This window comes from Bufo gargarizans, chromosome 2 (genome assembly GCF_014858855.1).
Source record: "Bufo gargarizans isolate SCDJY-AF-19 chromosome 2, ASM1485885v1, whole genome shotgun sequence".
Classification (NCBI taxonomy): domain Eukaryota; kingdom Metazoa; phylum Chordata; class Amphibia; order Anura; family Bufonidae; genus Bufo; species Bufo gargarizans.
The window spans coordinates 545,192,014-545,216,765 of record NC_058081.1 but is presented as its reverse complement, the minus strand read 5'-3'; the positions used below and the strand labels follow the sequence as shown (position 1 = coordinate 545,216,765).

At 44.9% G+C, this 24,752-nt stretch overlaps 1 protein-coding gene across 3 annotated transcripts in view; it reads left to right on the top strand.

The window, feature by feature from the left end:
• LOC122926652 (sulfotransferase 2B1-like) overlaps nucleotides 1-24,752 on the top strand; it is a 98,582-nt gene that overhangs the window by 29,628 nt on the left and 44,202 nt on the right. For all 3 annotated transcript variants that reach the window (XM_044278084.1, XM_044278085.1, XM_044278086.1), the window contains one exon: nucleotides 24,294-24,505. In XM_044278084.1, coding sequence (XP_044134019.1) covers nucleotides 24,294-24,505 — 212 coding nt within the window. The remainder of the gene's footprint in view (nucleotides 1-24,293; nucleotides 24,506-24,752) is intronic.

Here is a 24,752-nt window from a genome sequence, read left to right as displayed (position 1 = left end):
AATCTGATTCCAATAATAGTTTTGCAATAGGCTGTGTTGGTTCCTCTGGATCAGGTGATTTTTCAGACACTTGCTCTGTGGACGGAGTTTCTTCTTGGACTGGAGTTTTTTCCTTCGAACACAGCTTGAGACGGTTGTGATGCACTATTTGTGGTGCTCTGTTCCCTTTTGATGATTTCGTAGATATCAGTCTCAGGATTGGGAATAGCTGTGATGACGTAGGGCAGGGATAGCCAACCTGTGGCTCTCCAGCTGTTGTAAAACTACAACTCCCACTATGCCCTGCTGTAGGCTGATAGCCGTAGGCAGTGTGGGCATGCTGGGAGATGTAGTTTTGCAACAGCTGGAGAGCCTCAGGTTGGCCATCCCTGACTTAGAGTTCTCTTTCCCATTTACTATCCTATAGTTTATTGGTGCGATGATTATTTTTCAGCCACACATGGTTATCAAGTTTTAAGGGTTCTGCTTTTGCAGACTGATCATAGTATTTCTGTTGCTTTTGGCATATTTGGACAATCTCTTGGGCATCAGCTAGGCATTTTTGATGTTCACTGACCCAATTTGTTTGTGGTAAAGATTGATGGAATCTGGAACTTGTACATCCAAGGCGAGATCTGCAGGTAATCTTCCTTGACGGCCAACCATAAGGTAATTTGGAGTGTATCCAGTAGAACAATGAATGGTGCTGTTGTAAATATACTTCTTTTGAGGTAGTGGAACCACTTGCCAATAAGTTATTTTAGCAGGTGGTTCAGCTCTCAACATCTCAATCAAGATTTGGTTCATTTTCTCGCAAAGTCTGTTATCTTGAGGATGGTACGTTGTTGTTCTCATCTTCTGACAATTGTGAAGTGAACATAGTTCATGGAATAGTTGGGATTCAAAAGCAGATCCTTGATCTGTGAGAATCTTTTCAGGACATCCAGAGAGCAACAGGAAATTCTTCCAGAAAACGTTTGCGGTGGTTTTGGCTGTCAAGTCTTTAACAGGTAGAGCTACTACAAATTTGGTGTAGTGATTAATTATTGTCATGGCGTAGGCATATCCTGAGCGACTTGGTTCTAGCTTTACGTGATCAATAATCACTATTTCTAGAGGTGTTTTGCTTATAATGGTAGGTAATGGTGCTCTTTGGTCATGTCTCTTATTTCTTCCAATGGCACAAGTGGAACATTCTGTACACCAATTCTCAATATCTTCTCTCATTCCAACCCAATAAAATCTTCGGCGGATGATATGTTCTGTTTTTTGTACACCAAAGTGTCCTGACCTGTCGTGGTACATTTCGAGGACAATTCTGGCATCTCGGCATGGTACTATAATTTGATACAGCTGATCATTGGTGATGGGATCTAGGGTTCTTCTCATTATTAGTCCCTTTTGCATAAAGAGTTGCTTTCTGTGTCTCCATAGCTTGAGCATTCTTTCTGCAGATTCTTTCTGGTGTTCTTACACTAGTGAAGAAATCTCGTAGCTCACCTAATACTCTGCTCTCTGCTTGCAATTTGATCCACCTTTTTTTCTCAACGTGGGGTTCTGGATTTCTGTGCTGTTGGAAGTTGAGGACTTCTTTACCTTGGCTTTTGATGGTGACAACATCTTGTTGAGCAAAATGTTTATAGAAAGTTGGCGTCTCTACTTCTTCCCATATGTCTTCCTGTTAAGTAGTGTCTTCTCTGGTAGCCATATGGGATAAGGCATCTGCATTCTCATTTGATTGTCCTGATCTGTACTTGACCATGAAGTACATGGCAAGACGTGAGGCCCATCTTTGTTCTAAGGCTCCTAACTTGGCTGTGTTGAGGTGCGCCAGTAGGTTGTTATCTGTATAGGCCACAACTGGGGTTGCTACAAGGTAGTCTTTACATTTTTCAGTGACAGCCCACACAAGTGCGAGGAATTCCAGGTGAAGGAACTGTAGTTCTGGTCATTTCTCTCAGCACCTCTAAGAGATTTTCTAGCAAAAGCAATCACTCGCTCCTTACCTTCTTGCAGTTGAGACAGGACAGCTCCCAGGTCTTTCTTACTGGCATCAGTGTAGAGATGGAATGACTGTTGGTAATCTGGATAGCCTAAGACAGGTGGTTCGGTCAACTTTTTCTTCAGGAGTTGGAAAGCGATATCTCTGTCTTCATTCCATTCGATTGGTATCTAGGCTTTCTGGTACTTCTTGGGATGTCTTCACAGGAGTTCTTGTATTGCCTCAGCAATCTGAGCGAAGTGACGGATAAAACGTCTGTGGTATTCTGCAAAACTAAGAAAACTTCTCACCTCTTTTACTGTGGTAAGAGTAGGCCAATTCCGGACTGCATCTATCTTCCCTGGATCTGGCTTGACACCTTCGGAGCTGACAATATGTCCCAGGTACTTGACTTTTGGTTTCAGTAGGTAGCACCTAGAGGGTTTGATCTTTAGTCCGTGCTTGATGAGGACTTGAAAAACTTCTGCAAGATGTTTTAAGTGGTCTTCAAAGGATTTAGATTAGATGATGACATCATCTAGGTATAGCAGTTTCAAAGTTCTTGAGGCCTAAACAGTGTTCCATTAGTCTTTGGAAAGTTCCAGGTGCATTGTAAAGTCCAAACGGCATATAGTTAAATTCAAATAGGCCCATAGGGGTAGTAAATGCTGTTTTTTCACGATCTTCAGGAGCCATGATTACCTGCCAGTACCCACTGCTTAAATCCAGAGTAGAAAAGTAAGCTGAGGATCCTAATGCTGTCAAGGACTCCTCAATTCTTGGTAAAGGATAGGCATCCATATGGGTAATTTGATTAATCTTCCTGTAGTCCACACAGAACCGAATGTTAACATCTTTCTTTCGGACAAGGACAAGAGGTGTAGCCCATGGACTATGGCTGTCTTTGATGATTTTTGAATCCTTCATCTCTTGGATCATCTTTTTCACAGATTGGTGCATCGTTGGTGGTATAGGCCGGTACCTTTGTTTAATTGGAGGGTGTGAATCGGTAGGGATGGTGTGCTTGATTATACTGACCTCTCCATAATCTGAAGGATGCTTACTGAAGGCTTGATGATGTTCCTTTACAACTTTTAAGACTCCTTCAATTTGTTCCTCAGGTGTAGAAGCATCTCCCATATTGAGTTCTGTCCACCATGATTTATTTGGAGTATGATCTTGAATATTCAGCTTCTGAGTAGACTGTTCAGTCGTAGCTGCAGTTACACTGATAACATCTTGAAAAGTGACTTGTAACAACTGAGCAACAGGGCAGTGCTTGGTCAAAGTTATACTGCTACTACTTAAGTTCAGGAGACGAATTGGCACTTTACCTTGAGAAACAGTCACTAGGCTTCTTGCAGTTTGGACTAGAGGATGGTCCTGTAGGTTGATAGGTAAAACTAAGGCTTGGTAGTCTTGACCTTGGATTCCAAGAGCCGCTCGGCACCATAGGAGTGTTTCAGTACTGGGTTTCAGTATCACTGGTTGGTTATCATTGATGCGAGCACAACAAAGGCATAGACTTGTGCAAAGCTCCAAACATTTCAGTATAACAGTTCCTAAGAAGGTTCATTTCTAGGACTATTGGGGGTTTGTTATCTTCCCTGACTTGTACAACAATGATACTTTGTTGGGGTAGTGTGGTTCCTCCCACTTGAAGATTTGGCTCCCAGTATCCATGCACTGGCACAGGTTTGCCGTTGCTGGCTATAATGCTCAGCCAGGATTCTGTGTCAGCTGGTTTTGGTGGCTGTGTCAGCTGGTTTTGGTCCCAGTATTCCTTAAAGGCATTCCGTTGGATAGTTGTGACTTGAGACCCGGTATTCAATAAGGCAACAAAGGGAACCCCATTGATTCGGACAACCACTTCTGGACGGTAACCTACATATCTGGGCATCCAGCTGGGATCTTCTCTACCTACTGCTCTACCTCCCGAGGGGTGGTCGTTGGCCACGGGAGTTGACCTTTTAACTGCCAGCACATAATTTCTGTATGACCTGGCTTGTGATAGTATCTGCAAATGGGTCGCTTTGGCTCGAAAAGCGGTCAGTGGGATGTCTACCAGAGTTTCTAGGATAAGTTTCTTTATAATCAGGAGGGAAATATTTCCTTGGAGACGATGTCTCATCCTCCAGCAATAAGGATTTCTCCCACTGTTCTAGTTTTTGGCATACTTTCTCCAGACTTTTGGTTAGGAATAGTGTTGAGCGCGAATATTCAAATAGCGAATATTAATTGTGAATATCGCAACTTCGCTAATTCGCGAATATTTCAAATATAGTGCTATATATTCGCTATATTGAATATTCTTCATTTTTTAACATCTGAAAACACGATTCCTCCCTGCTTCTTTCTTGTGGGTCAATAAGTCATTGGCTCACAAGCAACTTAAGCAGGAAGGAATCATATTTTCATATGAAAAAAAATGACGAATATTCTAAAAAACTAATATATAGCAATATAGTGAATATATTCATTATTTAGAATATTCGCCTTTTTTTCCAATCTGTACAGTTGTTTGCATACTCCTCCCCGACAAGCGTCCCCGTCACCATGGGAACGCCTGTGGGTTAGAAAATAATATCGGATCTGAGTTTTCCCCGAGATCGTGAAAAAAATATTATAGCACTATATTAGCTAAATTACAGTCTATATGTGTATTTTGTGAATATTCGCTATATTGCTAGAACTTCATTTTTTAGAATATTCTAAAAATCAAAGTTATAGCAATATAGCGAATATTCGTAAAATACACATATAGACTGCAATTTAGATAATGTAGTGCTATAGTATTTTTTTTTATAGTATACATTTTTTCCAAATCTGAAGTTCAGAAGAGACAAAATAAATTAGACTATAAAAAAAAGATTATAGAACTATATTAGCTAAATTGCAGTCTATATGTGTATTAACCTTGTTAATAGTCATGATTTTCCTGTATAAAATCGTTGGTTGTTACGATAAAAAATGTCAGTTAAATATATCATATAGGAGACACACAGTGATATTTGAGAAGTGAAATGAAGTTTATTGGATTTACAGAAAGTGTGCTATAATTGTTTAAACAAAATTAGGCAGGTGAATAAATTTGGGCACCACAAATAAGAAATTAAATCAATATTTAGTAGATCCTCCTTTTGCAGAAATTACAGCCTCTAAACGCATCCTGTAGGTTCCAATGAAAGTCTGGATTCTGGTTGAAGGTATTTTGGACCATTCCTCTTCACAAAACATCTTTAGTTCATTCAGGTTTGATGGCTTCCGAGCATGGACAGCTCTCTTTAAGTCACACCAGTCTGGGGACTGAGATGGCCATTCCAGAACGTTGTACTTGTTCCTCTGCATAAATGCCTTAGTGGATTTTGAGCAGTGTTTAGGGTTGTTGTCTTGTTGAAAGATCCAGTCCCGGCGCAGCTTCAGCTTTGTCACTGATTCCTGGACATTGGTCTCCAGAATTTGCTGATACTGAGTGGAATCCATGCGTCCCTCAACTTTGACAAGATTCCCAGTCCCTGCACTGGCCACACAGCCCCACAGCATGATGGAACCACACCAGATTTTACTGTAGGTAGCAGGCGTTTTTCTTGGAATGCTGTGTTCCTTTTCCTCCATGCATAACGCCCCTTGTTATGGCCAAATAACTCAATTTTAGTTTCATCAGTCCACAGCACCTTATTCCAAAATGAAGCTGGCTTGTCCAAATGTGCTTTAGCCCTCCTCAAGCAGCACTTTTTGTGCTGTGGGCGGAGAAAAGGCTTCCTCTGCATCACTCTTGCATACAGCATCTCCTTGTGTAAAGTGCGCCGAATGGTTGAACGATGCACAGTGACTCCATCTGAAGCAAGATGATGTTGTAGGTCTTTGGTGCTGGTCTGTGGGTTGACTCTGACTGTTCTCACCATTCGTCGCTTCTGTCTATCCGAGATTTTTCTTGTCTGCCACTTCGAGCCTTAACTTGAACTGAGCCTGTGGTCTTCCATTTCCTCAATATGTTCCTAACTGTGGAAACAGACAGCTGAAATCTCCGAGACAGCTTTCTGTATCCTTCCCCTAAACCATGATGGTGAACAATCTTTGTCTTCAGGTCATTTGAGAGTTGTTTTGAGACCCCCATGTTGCTACTCTTCAGAGAAAATTAAAAGAGGAGGGAAACTTACAATTGACCCCCTTAAATACTCTTTCTCATAATTGGATTCACCTGTGTATGTAGGTCAGGGGTCACTGAGCTTACCAAGCCAATTTGAGTTCCAATAATTAGTTCTAAAGGTTTTGGAATCAATAAAATGACAACAGTGCCCAAATTTATGCACCTACCTAATTTTGTTTAAACAATTATAGCACACTTTCTGTAAATCCAATAAACTTCATTCCACTTCTCAAATATCACTGTGTGCCCAAACTTTCGGATCCCACTGTATTCGCTATATTGCCATATATTCTTGTTTTAGAATATGACGAATATTCTAAAAAACAAAGTTATAGCAATATAGTGAATATTTGTGAAATACACATATAGACTGCAATTTAACTAATATAGTGCTATAATCTTTTTGTATAGTCTAATTTTTTTTGTCTCTTCTGGACTTCAGATTTGGAAAAAATGTACACTATTAAAAAAAATACTATAGCACTATATTAGTTAAATTGCAGTCTATATGTGTATTTTACAAATATTCGCTATATTGCTATAACTTCGTAAAATACACATATTAGCTAATAGCCATAGCCAACCAATAGGAAAGTTGCCTTATACAGTTTAAAAAAAAAAATCGCAATACGCGAATAATTAAATCGCATATTATTCGTGATAAATAGAATAATGACGAATATTCGATTTCGACGAATATAAGACGAATATTCAATCTAATATTCGTGAAATATCTCGAAATCAAATAAAGCACCTCCTGCTCATCACTAGTTAGGAAGTTAACTTGCTCTCTGAAGGCAGCAACTACATCAGGAACCGGAGCTTGGGCTTTCTGACTGACTATAGAGTGACATTTTGGAGATGTAGTTATCTTATACACAGACATTTCAGCAGGCCTAGCAGGTTATGGTTGTGGGTCTTTCCCCACAATGCTGATGGCTAGTTCTTTGAAGTCTAGGAAGGTAGAACTTGGGTGCTGTGCAGCTAGCATTTTTAACTGTCTCTTTAAGGTTTCTATCCTAACACCTCCAATGAATTGTTCTTTCAGTGTTTTATCTTGATCCTCTGCTTCATGAGGGTCTACCTGTATAACATCTTGCAGGGCTTCCTGTAAGGATAATGCAAAGTCTCTAAGTTTGTTTACAACAATATTGTGAGATGGCTCATCCGTCACCCTGGTCTGGTGCTCTTGTCCTTTTTGAGTCACCCTCTTCAAAATGGTTAAATTGTTACAAACCAAAAGTGGACAGGCACTCATATAGTTGGAGTCTCTGTTGAGATAACACCAATCTAAAATTTATTGCATTAAAATTTAAAATATGTATATACATAAAAATAGTAAAACAATTAATATAAAAATTAGTATAAAAATTAGAATACAAACAGTAGTAACAGTTGGAGCACTTTGACATAAGCAGGTATCATAGATCAAGTTGATATCAATAATCTATTGAGGATACCGTATTTTTCACCCTATAAGACGCAGCGGCCCATAAGACGCACCTAGGCTTTTGAGGAGGAAAATAAGAAAAAAAAATTTGAACCAAAAGGTGTGCTTTTGGTGGGTTTTTAACTAATGGTGGTCTGTGGATGACACTATTATGGGGGATCTATGGATGGCACTGTTATGGGGGCATCTGTGGATGGCACTGTTATGGGGGCATCTGTGGATGGCACTGTTATGGGGGAATCTGTTGATGGCACTGTTATGGGGGCATCTGTGGATGGCATGACATTGCTATGGGGGGATCTGTTGATGACACATATATAGCATCCTATCTAATGTGTCATCCACAGACCCCCCATAACAGTGTCCCTGTGTAGTGAATGGAGGCCAGCCTCTGATTTTGTAATGCCAGCGGGGCCCGATGCAGTCACTGTATTCTACTACACCGGGCCCCGCTCACTGTAGTATAATCATATCTATCTTGCAGGTATTGTTAAACTATTCAAATAATCTGAAATCCAGCGCATGTACTACTTACTACTAACTTCGTAGCAGGCAGTAGGCCGGGCGGGCGTCGGCAGCGTGACTCACTACATCACGCACCTGCGCCCCCTGCTTCATTCATAAAGTGGGCGGAGCAGGCGCTTGACGTAATGAGTTACGCTGCCGCCAGCCTGGCCTCCTGACTGCTATGAAGTTAGTAGTAAGTACTACAAGCGCTGGATTTCAGATGATTTGAATAGTTTAACAATACCTACAGGTTATATATGATTATAATACTGTGAGAGGGGCCCGGTGTAGTAGAATACTGCACCGGGCCCCGCTGCCATTACAGAACCAGATGCCGACCCCCAGCCCCTCCTCCCTCTCAGCCGATACACCCGACAGCCGCAGCATTCACCCCATAAGACGCCCTGCTATTTTTCCCCCACTTTTTGGGGGGAAAATTGCATCTTATAGGGCAAAAAATACAGTAGTTGTATTGCTTCCAATAGCAAAAGTGCTCTTTCTGTCTTTATTAGTATTTATTCACTGTTAGTATATTCCTGATATTCCACATAGGTTAGTCCTTAGTATGGTCAATATCAGTCAATATCAGTTAAATGTTCATGTGTCCAAACCCTATCAAAAGTTAGAAGAGGGTTAATAGTCTCTTGATATTTCCAGATATCTTCAAAGTAGGTGCATATAATAATACTTCTGTTTAATGAAGCCTCTGCGTATGGTGTGGCAATATAAACAGGCTATGCACTTTTTTTGATTGTCCGTACTCACGGTTGAATGTTATCGGCTGTTTTCTGTGGCGTCCCTCATGTGGGCTCTTGTTCCTTACTTCTGCAGTTGGAGCAGGAGCGGAAGAGCGGCCGGCTTGTGTACTTGGCGTCTCGTATGTTTCGTCTATTCCCACCTCGGAGTCTCGCGAGATGAGAGGACGTGTTTAAATGTGAAATCACTTGTTTTACAGCCTTGTAATTCTTTTTAATGCATGGCCATGCTTTTAGAGTATTAAGATTAACAGCGAGTGGTCAATTGTGACACCAGACACGTTTCGAAGTAAATACTTCTTCTTCCTCAGTGGTTCCACTCGCATTGTATGAGTCCGGTCTTTTATACCAAAGTTGGGGTAATATCAAGAGACTATTAACCCTCTACTAACTTTTGATAGGGTTTAGACACATGAACATTTAACTGATATTGACCATACTAAGCTGGTTTTCAGGACTAACCTATGTGGAATATCAGGAATATACTAACAGTGAATAAATACTAATGAAGACAAAAAGAGCACTTTTGCCATTGGGAGCAATACAACTATCCCTAATAGATTATGGATATCAACTTGATCTATGATACCTGTTATGTCAAAGTGCTCCAACTGTTACTACTGTTTGTATACTAATTTTTATACAAATTTTTATATTAATTGTTTTACTATTTTTATGTATACACATATTTAAAATTTTAATGCAATACATTTTGGATTGGTGTTATCTCAACGGAGACTCCAACTATGAGTGCCTGTCCACTTCTGGTTTGTAACAAAGTCTCTAAGGGGACTCACCAGGCTGCTGTCTCATGCTGAAGAATCTCATCTTGACCTCTGACACAGTCCTGGGTTCGAAGGTGGTGTAGAGTCGTTCAATTATCTGCTTCAATGTTTTTCTCTCTGAGCTTGGCCAGGACTTCACTTCTCTGAGCGCAGCTCCTTCCAATTGAGCAATGAGGATTTCCATTTGCTGTTCTGCTGACACAGGGTACATATAGCCAACATTTTTTCTTTAAATTCCCTTAAAGTATGAGCTTCCTCCACTTATTGTCGGAACCAGGGAGCTCTAAAGAAATAAGGCATTGTTAAAGGCATCATGCTTGGTGCTACAGTGGCTGGTGATGCATTAGGACCAGCTGCGGCTACTGCAGGGGACCTGTTAAGGTCAGGCTGCTCACTATCCTATTTCCTTGTTCAGACATGGCAATGACAGGCCTTCAAAATGCTGCAGGTTAAATATAGTTTTACACACTTTTTTGTGTTGCATTGGTATGGGCAACTGCTACTTTTTAGGTGTCTGGTCCTTTAAGAGTCATTGTGACAACTTAATATAGAGCAGTATGGTGCTCTGTAAGGCAGATTATGCTCCCAAACAGTTCCACTTAAGGTTACTTCTTCCCAGCGGCCCTCACTCTGACATTCCTGGAAGGTTCTCAGGTTGCAGGGGAATCGGAACACGATTATATTTGTTCTGTGGAAAAGGGTTGTTGGTCTCCCTATTTTTTTCTTTCCATTCACCCTCACGTATTCTCACGTCTCTTAAGCGTGCGCGCACACGTCACACTCCTTTCTCATGTGCGGCCCTCCCCGTAGGTCCGTTTGCAAGGCAGGAGTGGCGGCGCTGATTTGCAAGTATAAGTAGCAGCGTTAGTATTGGCACAATTGTAAAAAGTTATTTTGCATAAGCGGATTGGCTTACCTTTTCCCGCTTTATAGGGGGCGTGGCCTCACAACAATAGCACAGCACAACTAATAAAGAGACTTCAGGTGGCCATTTTAGATGCATAGAAAAGTCCATTCACTGACAGCAAGCAATGACAATGACACAGAAATTAGCGATTTGACACTGCAGTTTAATAACAGGTGACTAGTACTGCATATCCAGGCAACTCTCAATATATATATTTGGACAGTTCTGCTCTGTATTAAGTTTGCACTGTATTAAAGCACATTGACAGTCTCTCAGGCAAACAAGTGGGGCTTATTCTCATAAAGCAATGGCACACAGTTATATTGCACGAATCCTGTTCATAGTGACGCCAATTCATGCAACAAGCCAGGGCTCCCTATGGAGGATGCGCGCGTGAGCATACTAGTGATAAGGTGCCAAGGATCGTAGTACTCACCGTTTAGTTGTCCTTTGGGGCCGGCAGTGAGGTGGGTGGGAAGACAGCACAAAATCCTCCGGGGCACTCTCGGTTGCAGGGAACAACAGCCAGATGTTGGTTGAAGTGCCCTTGATGGTAATTGGTGTAAGGTGCTTTTGTGGCTGGGCCCCTGGTTCGTGATGCCAGCACCATTAGGTGCAAATGTTGCTGGTAGTAATGATGATATAGAATAAGGGAGACTAGATCTTTTAATAAATGCCCAGTACTTTACTGAAGCTGTTCCACGGATCATCAAGGTATGCAACAGTCATTTACATAAAGGCAGCTTTCACAGTGATTCACAAGTTCCCAGAAGTTGCATAAGGAATTGTCCTCTATAACAATCAGTCTTTCTCTCTCTTGTTTCTCCAGGCTGGAGGGATGAACTATCTTCGCTGTCCAGTATAATCCTATACTTCCGAATACTATACTCTGACAAATGGCCTTTTTGTGATGGATAGCTTGTAGTTTGAGATCTCTCCACCTAATGCAAAGGAGTCTGGAGTCTGATAAATGACAGTTACCTTCCTTTGTCAATATACTCATCCCCTCTCTGAGTTGCCTGGAGATACTGTAATCTTTTCGTTTTTATGGGCTTGTACATGGAACTAAGTATGGAGCTTTTATACCTCTGCAAAATGGCTGCTGAGGTTCAGCTTGTCCTCAGACATTATCACACACTGACCTTCTTCTTCCTGCACTGTGCACACACTGAGTGTAGGGCAGAGTTAGCCCTGGGCGGCTTGCCAGAACCTCCTCCTCCCTATGCAACTTCATGAGAACAGATTTGCAAGCACAGTTTACATGAAACACAATCACAACATTAAGCAGTGTGTTTCAGGACACTACATCATTGTAGTAGAATCAGTTTTAGCCTCTGGGATAGCAAAGCAGGGCAGAGCAGATCGAGACATCCAATGGTAAGTTGCTTGTCATGATCTGCTCTGCACTGTGCAAAATGTTCCCCCTCCATGTCGTCAATGTACAGTTTCAGAGTACTTATGCCCTCACTGCTCCCCCATAACAGGTATGCCCCTTCACAGTAGTAATTCTCTCTGTGCCCTCTTCACAGTAGTAATTCCCTCTGTGCCCCCTTCACACTAGTTTTACCCTCTGTGCCCTCTTAACAGTAGTGCCCTCTGTGCCCCCTTCACAGTACTAATGTCCGTTGTGCCCCCTTCACATTAGTAATGCTTACTCTTTGCTCCATAACAGTTATGCCTCTTCACAGGAGTAATGCCCACTGTGCCCCTTGCACAGTAGCAATGCCCTCTGTGTCCCCTTCACAGTAGTACTGCCAATTGTGCCCTATTCACAGTAGTAATGTCCTCTGTGCCCCATTCACAGTAGAAATGCCCTCTGTGCCCCATTCACAGTAGTAATGACCTTAATGCCACCTTCACAGCAGCATTGCCCTCTGTGCTTCCTTCCCGGTAGAAATGCCCTCTGTTGCCCATTCACAGTAGTAATGCCCTCTCTGTCCTCTTCACAGTAGTAATGCCCATTGTGCCCCCTTCATAGAAGTAATGCTGAGTATTCCCCCTTCACTGTAGTAATCCCCACTCTGTACCCAATAACAGTTATGCCCCTTCACATGAGTAATGCCCTCTGTGCCCCCTTCACAGTAGTAAAGCCCATTGTGCCCTATTCACACTAATAATTCATTCTGTGCTCCCTTCACAATAGTAATGCACATTGTGCCCCCTTTATAGTAGAAATGCTCACATTGCCCGTCTTCACGGTAGTAATGCCAACTCTGTACCCCATAACAGTTATGCCCATTCACCTGTAGTAATGCCCTCTGTGTCCCCTTCAAAGTACTAATTCACTCTGTTCTCCCTTCACAGTAGTAAAGCCCTCTGTGCCCCTTTCACATTAGCAATGCCTTCTGTGTTCCCTTCACAGTAGTAAAGACCTCTGTGCCCCCTTTGCAATATTAAAGCCCTAAGTGCCCTCCTTCACAGTTGTAATGCCTTCTGTGCCCCTTCACAGTAGTAATGCCTTCTGTGCCCCCTTCACAGTAGTAAAGCCCTCTGTGCCCCCTTCACAGTAGTAAAGCCTTCTGTGCCCCTTCACAGTAGTAAAGCCCTCTGTGCCCCTTTCACAGTAGTAAAGCCTTCTGTGCCGCCTTCACAGAAGTAAATCCCTCTGTACCCCCTTCACAGTAGTAAAGCCCTCTGTGCCCCCTTCACATTAGCAATGCCCCCTGTGCCCCTTCACATTAGTAATGCCCTCAGTGCCACCTTCACAGTACTAATCCCCTCCATGCCCTCTCCAAAGTAGTAATGCCAATTTTGCCCTTTTATTGTAGTAAAGCCTTCTGTGCCCCCTTTGCAGTAATAATGCCCATTGTTCCTTCTTCACAGTAGTAATGCCCTCTGTGCCCCCTTCATAGTAGTAATGCCCTCTGTGTCTCCTTCATAGTAGTAATGCCTTATGTGCCCCTAACAGTAGTAATGCCCTATGTGCCCCTTTCACAGTAGTAAAGCTCTCTGTGCCCCTTTCACAGTAGTAAAGCTCTCTATGCCTCCTTCACATTAGTAAAGCCCTCTGTGCCCCCTTTACATTAGTAATGCCCCCTGTGCCCCTTCACATTATTAATGCCCTCTGTGCCACATTCACAGTACTAATCCCCTCTGTGCCCATGTCAGAGTATTAATGCCCATTGTGACCTTTCATAGTAGTAAAGCCATCTGTTCCCCTTCACAGTAGTAAAGCCCTCTGTGTCCCCTTCACAGTAGTAATGCCCTCTGTGCCTTAACATAATAGTAAAGCCCTCTGTGCCCCCTTCACAGTAGTAATGCCCTTTGTGCCCCCTTCATAGCAGTATTGCCCTCTGTGCCCCCTTCATAGTACTAAAGTCCTCTGTGTCCCCTTCACAGAAGTAACCCCCATCTGTGTTAATATAACACAAAATCAGTAACTACTCTTCTTGTCCCGTTACTGATGCTCACATTCAGCTCTCCCCTGCAGACAAAGATCGCTGTGCAGCGCTGTGTGAGAGGAACACAGGCTGATTCCTCCCACAGAGATTCCTCCCACACAGGCCAGCAGCATGAACTGTGTCTACAGGCTGAATAGTGGAGCAGGGAGCAGAAGGCTCCCTTCTTCACGATTCAGTTCATCGGTCTGAAGAAGAGAAGACGCATGGGAAGCTGAGCGGTCAGTGAGTGACAGGACGGCAGCTCCCAGTGCTCCAGCAATGATTGCTTCCTTCTGTATTAATGAAAGCACTCATTGCTAGTGTTGGGCGCGAATAATCGAATCGCAAATTTTAATTGCGAATATCGCCACTTCGAGAAGATTTAGAATATAGTGCTATCCCTTCTTGGTTGTGGGCCAATGAGAAAGCTGCAATGTCTTTGTTTGAGCTTAGCAACATCTCTAGCAACCAATAGGAAAGTTGCCTACCCCTTACTATACAAGAACCTCCCCAGCAGCCACTTTCTGCAGTTTTTTGCATGATAAGGTTATGGGGAATTCTCTCGGGTCCTTCACGCCCACCTTACCACCTCATTTTCCCCACATTACCTTACCCCCCACCTACCAACCCACCAACAAATGACGCCACACCGTGAGTTGGAATTAAATGGCCACAGCAGCCTTTTATTAATACAAACATAACATATAAACTCCATATAATAATATAAATAACAATATACCATATAAATATAAACCTTGACGAAGGAGGTCCTAGAAGCCCCTGATTCGATTCCAGCTGATGCCCCAAACACCCGGTTAAGCCACCCTGCCTCCAGCCGTATCACTCCAGCTCGGAGACACCGAGTGATGGTCACCCGCTGAAACCAACCAACTTTCCACACCTGGGAGTACAGCCCCACCGTTTGAGGCCCTCCCATCCACAAACACCAAGCCCTACCACCGTCTTCCAGGACCTCCTACCGCCACAGACGCGCAACTTGACCCTCAACCTCAAGCTTGCGCGGCCCTCCACACACCCAGGGCTCGCTCAATCCCACCCTGCAAACCTAACGACCACAAATCGATGCCCACCGCATTGAGGTGGACACCGTCCGCCCTCCAAAACTCACCAATACCGGATTCCAGCTCCAAATGCCGCACCACCACCGCCCCATTCCGCGCCATAAACTTCCCAACCGCCCTGTTCACCTTAATCCGGGCCTTATTAATCCGTTCCACCGAACGCGCCTCGCGCCAACGCCGCCTGGGCACTATATCAGACCATACCACCACCATCCCGGGAAACAACGCCCATAACCGTAACAGGTCGAACTTAACGTCCCTGATCAGCTCCCTAACCGGTTTCATGCCTAAGTCATTCCCCCCTGCATGCAACACCAAAACGTCCAGAGGCCGGTCCAGCTGAACGAACCTGTGAACCTCCCTCAACACCCCCCCCCCCACAACATACCTCTGTAACCCAGCCACCGGATGGCCGCCACCTCCCTATCAAAGCCCAATTGACGACCATTAGGCCTCACATCCGCCCTCAACGCCCCCCAAAACACAAACGAATGGCCGATAATCCACACCAGAGCCGGAGAACCACCTGCAATGAAAAAACAGACAAAACACTCATTACTGCCAGGGCCCCAAAACCACCGCCCCTACAGACCTCCTAAGCGGACATACGAACGAAAACGTCCCGACTCCCACCTCCCAATCCTCTTAATAACCTCCTCGCCCATACCCAGTCGGGCCGCCTCCGTCGCCGCCCCAATCCGAAACGAGTGACCCGTATAACGCTTCGGATCCACTCCCAATTCCCCCAAGCACCGCTTCAACACCGCTACGAACTGGAATCTGGACAAAAAGGACCCATCCGCATGGCGCAACAGGGGGGCCCCTCCCGACCCCCCCCCCCCAAACCGATACCGACCTACACAAAGAACCGGGCACATCGAGCAACCCGGCACTGCAAACAGGCAAATACTACACCCCCTCCCCTCCTGATCCATTTTCGACTTCCGCAAACGAACCACCACCCTGTCTTGCAGCACCTCCACATCCTCATCCCTCAACCCCCCGGCACAACTAACACTCCCGCTCACCAGCTCCCCTAAACGAAAAGCCCCAAAAAAGGCCAGCGAAAAAGCCGCTTTAAACAAGCGAACCTCCCCCCCAGAGCTACATACCCCCTCCAAACGCCCCCCCCCAGACTCAACAACAGCTCGAAAGACACGGGCAACCGCCTGTCCGCCGACCGACAGCCCCGCCTCCAACCCTTCAGCACCTGCCGCACTACAAAAGCCTTAGTACAGTCAACCAACCCCCGCAACTTGAAGCCAAACGCCAGCCCAGACATGCACTTGTTCACCCGCGCCACCGACCACCCTTCCTCCTTCTTCACCCCCAAGAACAACAACAAGGGGACCTCACCTGCATCCACCCCCACACCCAGCATGTCGCACCACCCAACCCAACACTCCCAGGCCCCCTCATACGCCGCCCACGTCCCGGTCAACAATGAAGCCCTGAACAACCCACTCACAGTATCTCCAAGACCTCCCACAACAGCACCGGACACTCCAACCCGACGACCTCCGCCTCCGGTGCCAGCTGCCGAAAGCGCTCCCACTGCGAACGAGAAAGAGCATCCGCAATACCGTTAGAAACACCTGGAACATGGACCGCCACCACCCACACATTCAGCTCCAAACATCGCAACACCATATGCTGTAATAACTTAACTACCGGGGGAGATGAAGCCGACAAACTATTAATCACCTGCACCACCCCCATGTTATCACAATGAAACCTCACCTTCTGGTTGCGAAACACGTTCCCCCACAACTCCAAGGCCAACACAATAGGAAACAGCTCCAACAAGGCCACATTCCCGGTCCAACCCCTCTCCTCCCAAGACCCAGGCCAGCGATCAGCGCACCACTGCCCGTGACAGTAAACCCCAAAACCAACCCCCCCTGCCGCATCCGAAAACAACTCAAAATCCACGCTGTCCACCGCATCTCCCAACACCAACGCCCTCCCATTAAACTCCGCCAAAAACCGAGCCCAGACCTCCAGATCACGCCGCAACTCCCGCCCCAATCTAATAAAATGATGCGCTGCCGTCACCCCCGCGGTCGCAGCCGCCAACCGCCTGCAAAAAATCCGACCCATCGGCATAATCCGACACGCAAAATTCAACTTCCCCAACAACGACTGTAAATCCCTCAAACGAATCTTAACAGACCTCCTCGCCCTGTCAACCTCCCCCCTCAAGTCGCACAACTTATCCTCCGGTAACCGACACTCCATAGCTACCGTGTCCAAAACAATCCCCAAAAAACTCAACTCAGTCGTGGGCCCCACCGTCTTCCCATCCGCCAGCGGCACCCCAAAAGACGAAAACACCGACTGCAACGTAGAAAGCAACAACTGACACACCTGCGAGCCAGCCGGTCCCAAGCACAAGAAATCATCCAGGTAATGGATGACCGACCGACAACCCGAAACATCCACCACCACCCATTCCAGAAAGGAGCTAAACGCCTCAAAGTAAGCACATGACAACGAACAGCCCATCGGCAGACACCTATCCACATAAAAACCCCCATCCCAGTAACATCCCAAAAGATGCAAACTATCTGGATGAACCGGGAGCAACCGAAAATCCGCCTCGATGTCCGTCTTTGCCAACAGCGTACCCGGACCCAAACGCCGCACCCACGCCACAGCCGCATCAAACGAGGTATAGACCACCGAACACAAGTCAGGATCAATACCCTCGTTGACCGACGCCCCTTTCGGAAAGGACAAGTGATGAATCAGCCGAAACTTGTTCGGCTCCTTTTTAGGCACCACCCCCACCGGTGAAACCTTAAAGTCAGCCAACGGCGGCTCTGCAAACGGGCCATCCATCCGCCCCATCAACACCTCCTTCCTCAGCTTATCGGACACTACGTCCGCATGCTCCCCTGCTGACCGCAAATTCCTACCAGTGAACCTGGTGGGACCTGCGTCCGACGGGATCCTAAAACCAAAACTAAAACCATCCAACAATAACTGAGCCGCCGCCCGCACCGGATATCTATTTTAAAACGGCTCCATCCTTCCCACCCGCACCGGCGTCACCCCCTTTTCCACCTGAATCCCCTCCCCGCGGCCTACCGCTCCGAAAACACCTGGACACCCCATGAGCCCCCCCACAGGCCGTGCACTCGTGCTTGAACTTACACTTCGCTCCAAACCTGCAGTTTCCTTCATTAAAAAGGAAGCACAACCCCTTTGCCGCCGCTGTGGACAGTCCAGACTGTCCCGCCCCACTACCCGCGTCCCCCCGAAAGGACTGCCCCTGCCGCCCTGGCGCCGCCACCCGCATCCACAAACCAATATCTTTATGGTCCCATCGCATATTCGGACGGACCGCCTTCCTCTGCCGAAACTGCTCATCATAGCGCAGCCAGCCCACACCCCCATACACCCGATACGCTTCCCCGATCGCGTCCATGTAACAAAACAAAGCGGAGCAGCACTCCGGCGCCTTTTCCCCAATGACGCTCGCCAGGATAGCAAACGCCTGCAACCAATTAGAGAAGGTACGCGGAATCAACCGATACCGACGCTTTTCCTCCTCCTCCTTCTTCCCCTCCTCCCGCCGCGACCTATCTAACTGAAATCTCTCCAAAGGCAACAACGAAAATATCTCAACATATTCCCCTTTCCAAATCCGCTCCCACATCCGCCTTCAAATGCGCCCCCAAGGGACCCTCAAAACAAACGTACACCTCCCCTTGGGCCGTATCGTCCACCTTCCGACGCTCCTCTTCACCACCCGCCTGTGTCTGCACTGACACCGCCTCCCCCCCCGCACCGTAGCACCAGCCCCCCCAGCTCCCCCCAGCACCGGCACCACGGGGCCCCCCCCAACCCCCCACGCCGGCAGGGAAGACAAACCCGCACCCCCAAGACCCGCAACCCACCCCGCCAGACTCCCCAACAACTGACTCAGACCCCCCACCAACTCACCGGGACTCCCCCCAGCCCCCCCCCAGGGGGCCCCTGACAACGCACACAGAGATCCCGCAGTGTTCTTACCTGGCTGCCCAGGCGCTGTGGACCCCGCAGCCGTCAGTCCTGACTCCAGACGATCTCCTCTCAGCACGGCCACGTCCTCCTGCGCCGACACAATCACGGATCCGACTCCCAGCACCCCAGCCTCCACAGTGCTGGGTGCGCACGATGATGGCGACGACACCTCTTCTGGCTGGCACCTACCAGCGCTCTCCCCGCCTCTATCTTCCTCCCAAGGCCTGGACCCCTGCGCTCCAGCAGCCAGCCCAGCCTCGTGACCGCTCTGCCGCACGCTCCCTCGCCGCGCAGGCCTCCCACCCACAGGTGACAGGGGGGATCCCGCAGGTCCTGGTCCCGATCCCTCGCCGCAAGCTGGTAAAAGCAGGGGGGGGAACCCCTGCCCTGCGCTGGGCTCCGCCGTACAACGGGATTCCTCCCACGCCGGGAGGCCGCTGCCGGAGCTCTAGCAGAGCCTCCCCGACGTGGAGGGTCCCTGGAGGGGCTCCCAATCCGGCGCCGAGCCCGTGGGGTCTCACTCGGGCTAAGGCGCGCCGGCGGCCGTGCCCGCCGCGGCCGTCTGCCCTCCGGTGTCAAGCCAGCCGCGCCTGCATCCTCCCCACCGAGCACCGCCGCCACCTGTGCCTCCAACCACTCAGGGCCCCGGGACTCTGCCGCCGCCCGCAATCTATTCAGCATCGCCTCCATAGCGCACGCACGAGCACACCACGAGTTTTCTACCCTAAAATGGCGCCCGCTCTTCCCGCCTCTACCTCTTTTAAATCCCTAACTCCGCCCCCCCCCCCTCTGCTAACCCGGCCCCCTAACCTTAACCTTTTCCTACCTGATTCCGCCCGCCTGTTAACCCCGCCGTCCCCTCGTCCCCAAACCTATCATGCCAGCCTCCCCCTAGGCTGCGCTTAGTACGGCTGCACTGGTCTGAGAGAGACAGCAGTGTTATTGCTGTGCTCTCTGCTTTCCTGTGTCAGTACATTAGATAGTTAGTTAGCTTATATATATATAATACAGATAGTTAGTGGGAGATAGTCAGTGTAGGTTAGATAGTGATATACTGTAGCTGATAGGTTTTGCTGTCCATACATACATGCTACAGAAATAGTGCTGTGATGTCACAAGTTCACAACAATACTTAGTGCACCAATCAGTAATATGTAGTCAGACCTGCTAAAATGTGAAGTTGCATGTATTGCGCCAAAATATGTGCATCATTAATTGCCAATTTACGCAATCCTGAATATATTGGAGCACTCTATCTGCATATAAAGCTATGTAATGTTCTGCAGTGCCAACCATTTTCTCCAGTCTCAGGAAACTTCTAGCAGCTTGAGAAATGTAGCAAAAGTGATCCACTTCGCAATCAAGAAAATAATGGTGAATTCTCAAATTTGCAAATTTATGACGAATATTGGCCCAAATGTTTGCAAAATATTGCGAATTCGAATATTGCCCCTGCTGCTCATCACTACTAATTGCTTCTGGCACACCCCTAAAAACGGGCACCCGGGGCGGACTGCACCCCTCCCCCCATTGGTATGCCAATGCTACTGGCACACTCTGCACACATGACAATTTTGGGTTTCTCAGTGAAGGGGACTAAGATAACTACTACTGGCAAACTCTGCACACATGACAACTATGGGTTTCTCAGTAAAGGGGAGGCAAAAAAGCATGATTTCCTGTATTGGCGTATAGTCCGCAAATAATCTTCTGTATAAATAAATGTAGAAGGTTGTGAGTTTAAATCCCGTCAGAAACTTTTCAGAAATAGATGCTAAAGTTTTTAGCCATAATATATTTACATATATTATTATATATTTAAAATATATTATAATATATGTAGATATACAGTACAGACCAAAAGTTTGGACACACCTTCTCATTCAAAGAGTTTTCTTTATTTTCATGATTATGGAAATTGTAGATTCACACTGAAGGCATCAAAACTATGAATTAACACATGTGGAATTATATACATAACAAACAAGTGTGAAACAACTGAAAATATGTCATATTCTAGGTTCTTCAACGTAGCCACCTTTTGCTTTGATTACTGCTTTGCACACTCTTGACATTCTCTTGATGAGCTTCAAGAGGTAGTCCCCTGAAATGGTTTTCACTTCACAGGTGTGCCCTGTCAGGTTTAATAAGTGGGATTTCTTGCCTTATAAATGGGGTTGGGACCATCAGTTGCGTTAAAGAGAAGTCAGGTGGATACACAGCTGATAGTCCTACTGAATAGACTGTTAGAATTTGTATTATGGCAAGAAAAAAGCAGCTAATTAAAGAAAAACGAGTGGCCATCATTACTTTAAGAAATGAAGGTCAGTCAGTCAGCCAAAAAATTGGGAAAACCTTGAAAGTAAGGGCTATTTGACCATGAAGGAGAGTGATGGGGTGCTGCGCCAGATGACCTGGCCTCCACAGTCACCGGACCTGAACCCAATCAAGATGGTTTGGGGTGAGCTGGACCGCAGAGTGAAGGCAAAAGGGCCAACAAGTGCTAAGCATCTCTGGGAACTCCTTCAAGACTGTTGGAAGACAATTTCAGGTGACTACCTCTTGAAGCTCATCAAGAGAATGCCAAGAGTGTGCAAAGCAGTAATCAAAGCAAAAGGTGGCTACTTTGAAGAACCTAGAATATTACATATTTTCTGTTGTTTCACACTTGTTTGTTATGTATATAATTCCACATGTGTTAATTCATAATTTTGATGCCTTCATAGTCATGAAAATAAAGAAAACTCTTTGAATGAGAAGGTGTGTCCAAACTTTTGGTCTGTACTGTATTACGGCTAAAACATCAGTAGTAGTTTCCCACATATTATGCATTCATATATATCAGAAGTCTATAAATATTTTTTTCCTATACATTTTTTGTAATTAGACATTTTTTACAAGTACTAAAAAAATCTGAAATATATAAATTTAATTTACCCTCTATTTCTAAAAGGCTTCTGGAAGGATTTGAACTCACAACCTTCTACATTTTAGCCAATAACCTTGACCACTACACTATAGAACTGCATGGCCAGTTACTTAAAAAAAATAAAAATATGAGACTTTTGCACTATAGGAATACTTACTACTAGTCTTATATTTCCTTCTATATTACAGCCAAGAACCTTAACAGCTACACTATAGATCTGCATGGCCAGTTACAAAAAACATAAAAAAATATGAGACTTCTGCTATATAGGAATACTTACTACTAGTAACTATTCCTATAAAGCATAAGTCTCATATTTCATTTTTTATTTTATTTTTTGTAACTGGCCATACAGTTCTATAGTGTAGTGGTTAACATTCTTGGCTGTAATGTAGAAGGTTTTGAGTTTGGTTGCAGAAACTTTTCAGAAATAGAGGCTAAAGTAGATTTAAATACACTGACTCAAGCATCGAGCTCAAGCATAGCGAGTCTCGAGCCGAACTAGTGTTCGGCTGAGCATGTTCGCCCAACACTACCCTTACCAGATTTATAATAATGCATTGAGAAAAAAATGGCACAAAATACCTGTGTTGCCTTTTTGTCCATTTTTTTTGCTGTTGTTTCAAGTAGGGTTTTGCTTGTTTATGTTTTTTTTTTTGTAACAATGGTTGATCATTTCAATAAGAAGCTGCATCATTTCAGTTTACACACCAAGACAGGACAGCTTTCCAAAGTAGCTGTCAAAAATGAAAGGTGGAAAATGATTGGTTGTTATGCGCAACTATGCCAGCTATACTTTACACCAGTTTGATAAATCTACCCCAATTTTTTTTTCATACGCTTAATAATAACAAATTTGCTTCACATTTTAACCAATGGAAGGCTGTTGGGAGGCATATTTTGGAGCTGATTTTGAGACATAAATGGGTTAATTTATCAAATTGGTGCAAAGTAGAACTGGCTTAGTTTCCAATAGCAACCAATCAGATTTGACCTTTCATTTTTGACAGCTCCTTTGGAAAATGAAAGATCAAATTTGATTGGTTGATAGGAACATCTAAGCCAGTTCCATGTTACATCAGTTTGATAAATGACACCAAAACCCTCTAAAATCAGTGCCAAAAGAAGGCATTATGAACTGTCCCCAATTGTGCCCAAACCATTCATCCAAGTTTATTTCATATTGAAAACAGCAATGTTAGGATGTTATGACATTTAAAATTATGTTTCACAAGGAGTATTTAATACATTTTATATAAAATAAATAAATAAGAAATTAATTTATTTTGATTTTGTCTATATATATATATATATTTGTAAACCATGTACATAGATATGGTTTGGAGTATATATATAGATGTAAACCATGTACACCAAACCTTCCCAGCATATAGGGTATACAAAAGTGGTAACTTGGGGGGGGGGGTCATTTATAAAACTGGTGTAAAGTAGAACTGGCTTAGTTGCCCATAGCAACGAATCTAATTTTTATTTTCACTTTCCAGAGGGGCTGTCCAAAATGAAAGGTGGAATCTGATTGGTTGCTATGGGCAACTAAGCCAGTTCTACTTTACACCAGTTTGATAAATGATCTCCTTGGTGTTTAGCATGAAAGAAATTATAATATCATTGGTTGGATACATTTTGTAAGTAGAAATAAGGGAGTATTTTAGAAGAAAGGTAACTTACATGTTGCTGTCTGCACAGAGTATATGAGAATATGAATGCTGATATCTCCTTATGTGTTTCCATAAGATGCTTACAGTTCGGTGTTCCAGCTCCAGATAAGCTTGGACACAGCTGTGATAGTCCTAAATGTTGGAGCGTCTCTGTATAGCACAGTTACAGGGCTGTAGTGTGTGCCCTGTACTTGTGCCAGAGACTGCTCAGCACTGACTAGGTGGCCAGGGCCAGGAGTGAATGCGCATGCACTAGAATGTATTGTGACTATCCATATTGTGTTCTTTGTTGGCTAGATTCATTTTTCCATCACATTATACACTGCTCGTTTCCATGGTTACGGCCACCCTGCAGTCCGTAGTGCTTTTTCTTATAGTGTGCAAGTATGACTATCACTGCTGGATTGCAGGGTGGTTGTAACCATGGAAACGAGCAGTGTATAATGTGATAGAAAAATGAATCTAGCCAACACAGGAAGCAATGTGAACAATCACAATACATTAGTAAGTTCCTTGTATTCACTTTGTCTACACAGTAAATGCTATTTACTGAAGTGAGACAAGCCCTTTATGGTTAAAACGGGCTTGGTCCTGAAGGGGTTAATCATTTAATACTTATCAATAGGAGAAATAAACAAAGTGATGCATGAATAACTAGAAGTAATTTACATGTTAAGTGTTTAAATAAGAATAATTTGTAGGCACTACGTGGATGATAGAAATTTTAAGCCTCATCCAAAAGAATGGAGACCCGACATGGAACAAGACTGTACCAAACTGGGACAGAGTACCTTGGATTGAATGCTTGGGTATTGCTCAAAGACTGAAACTAAGCGACGGACAGCCACGTCTAATTACCAGCCACTTGCCTAAACATATTTTTATGAAAACGTTTCAAGATTCCAAGGCCAAGGTAATTGAATTCTGTAAATAACATTCTCAAATACCATAGAATAGTAAACTCTCTGGTAAAATGATGTTGCAATTATTATTATTGTATGTAAAATTACTATCAGTGGGTCAAGATGTGTGACAAAGAAGTTACTGATCACAACTAAATTCAGCTATCTATTTCATTGCTGCAAGTAATCCGGTTTCTGCTTCTTTTGTTCCTCTGTAGAACAACTTTACATAATTATTAGAGATGAGCGGATTTTGCT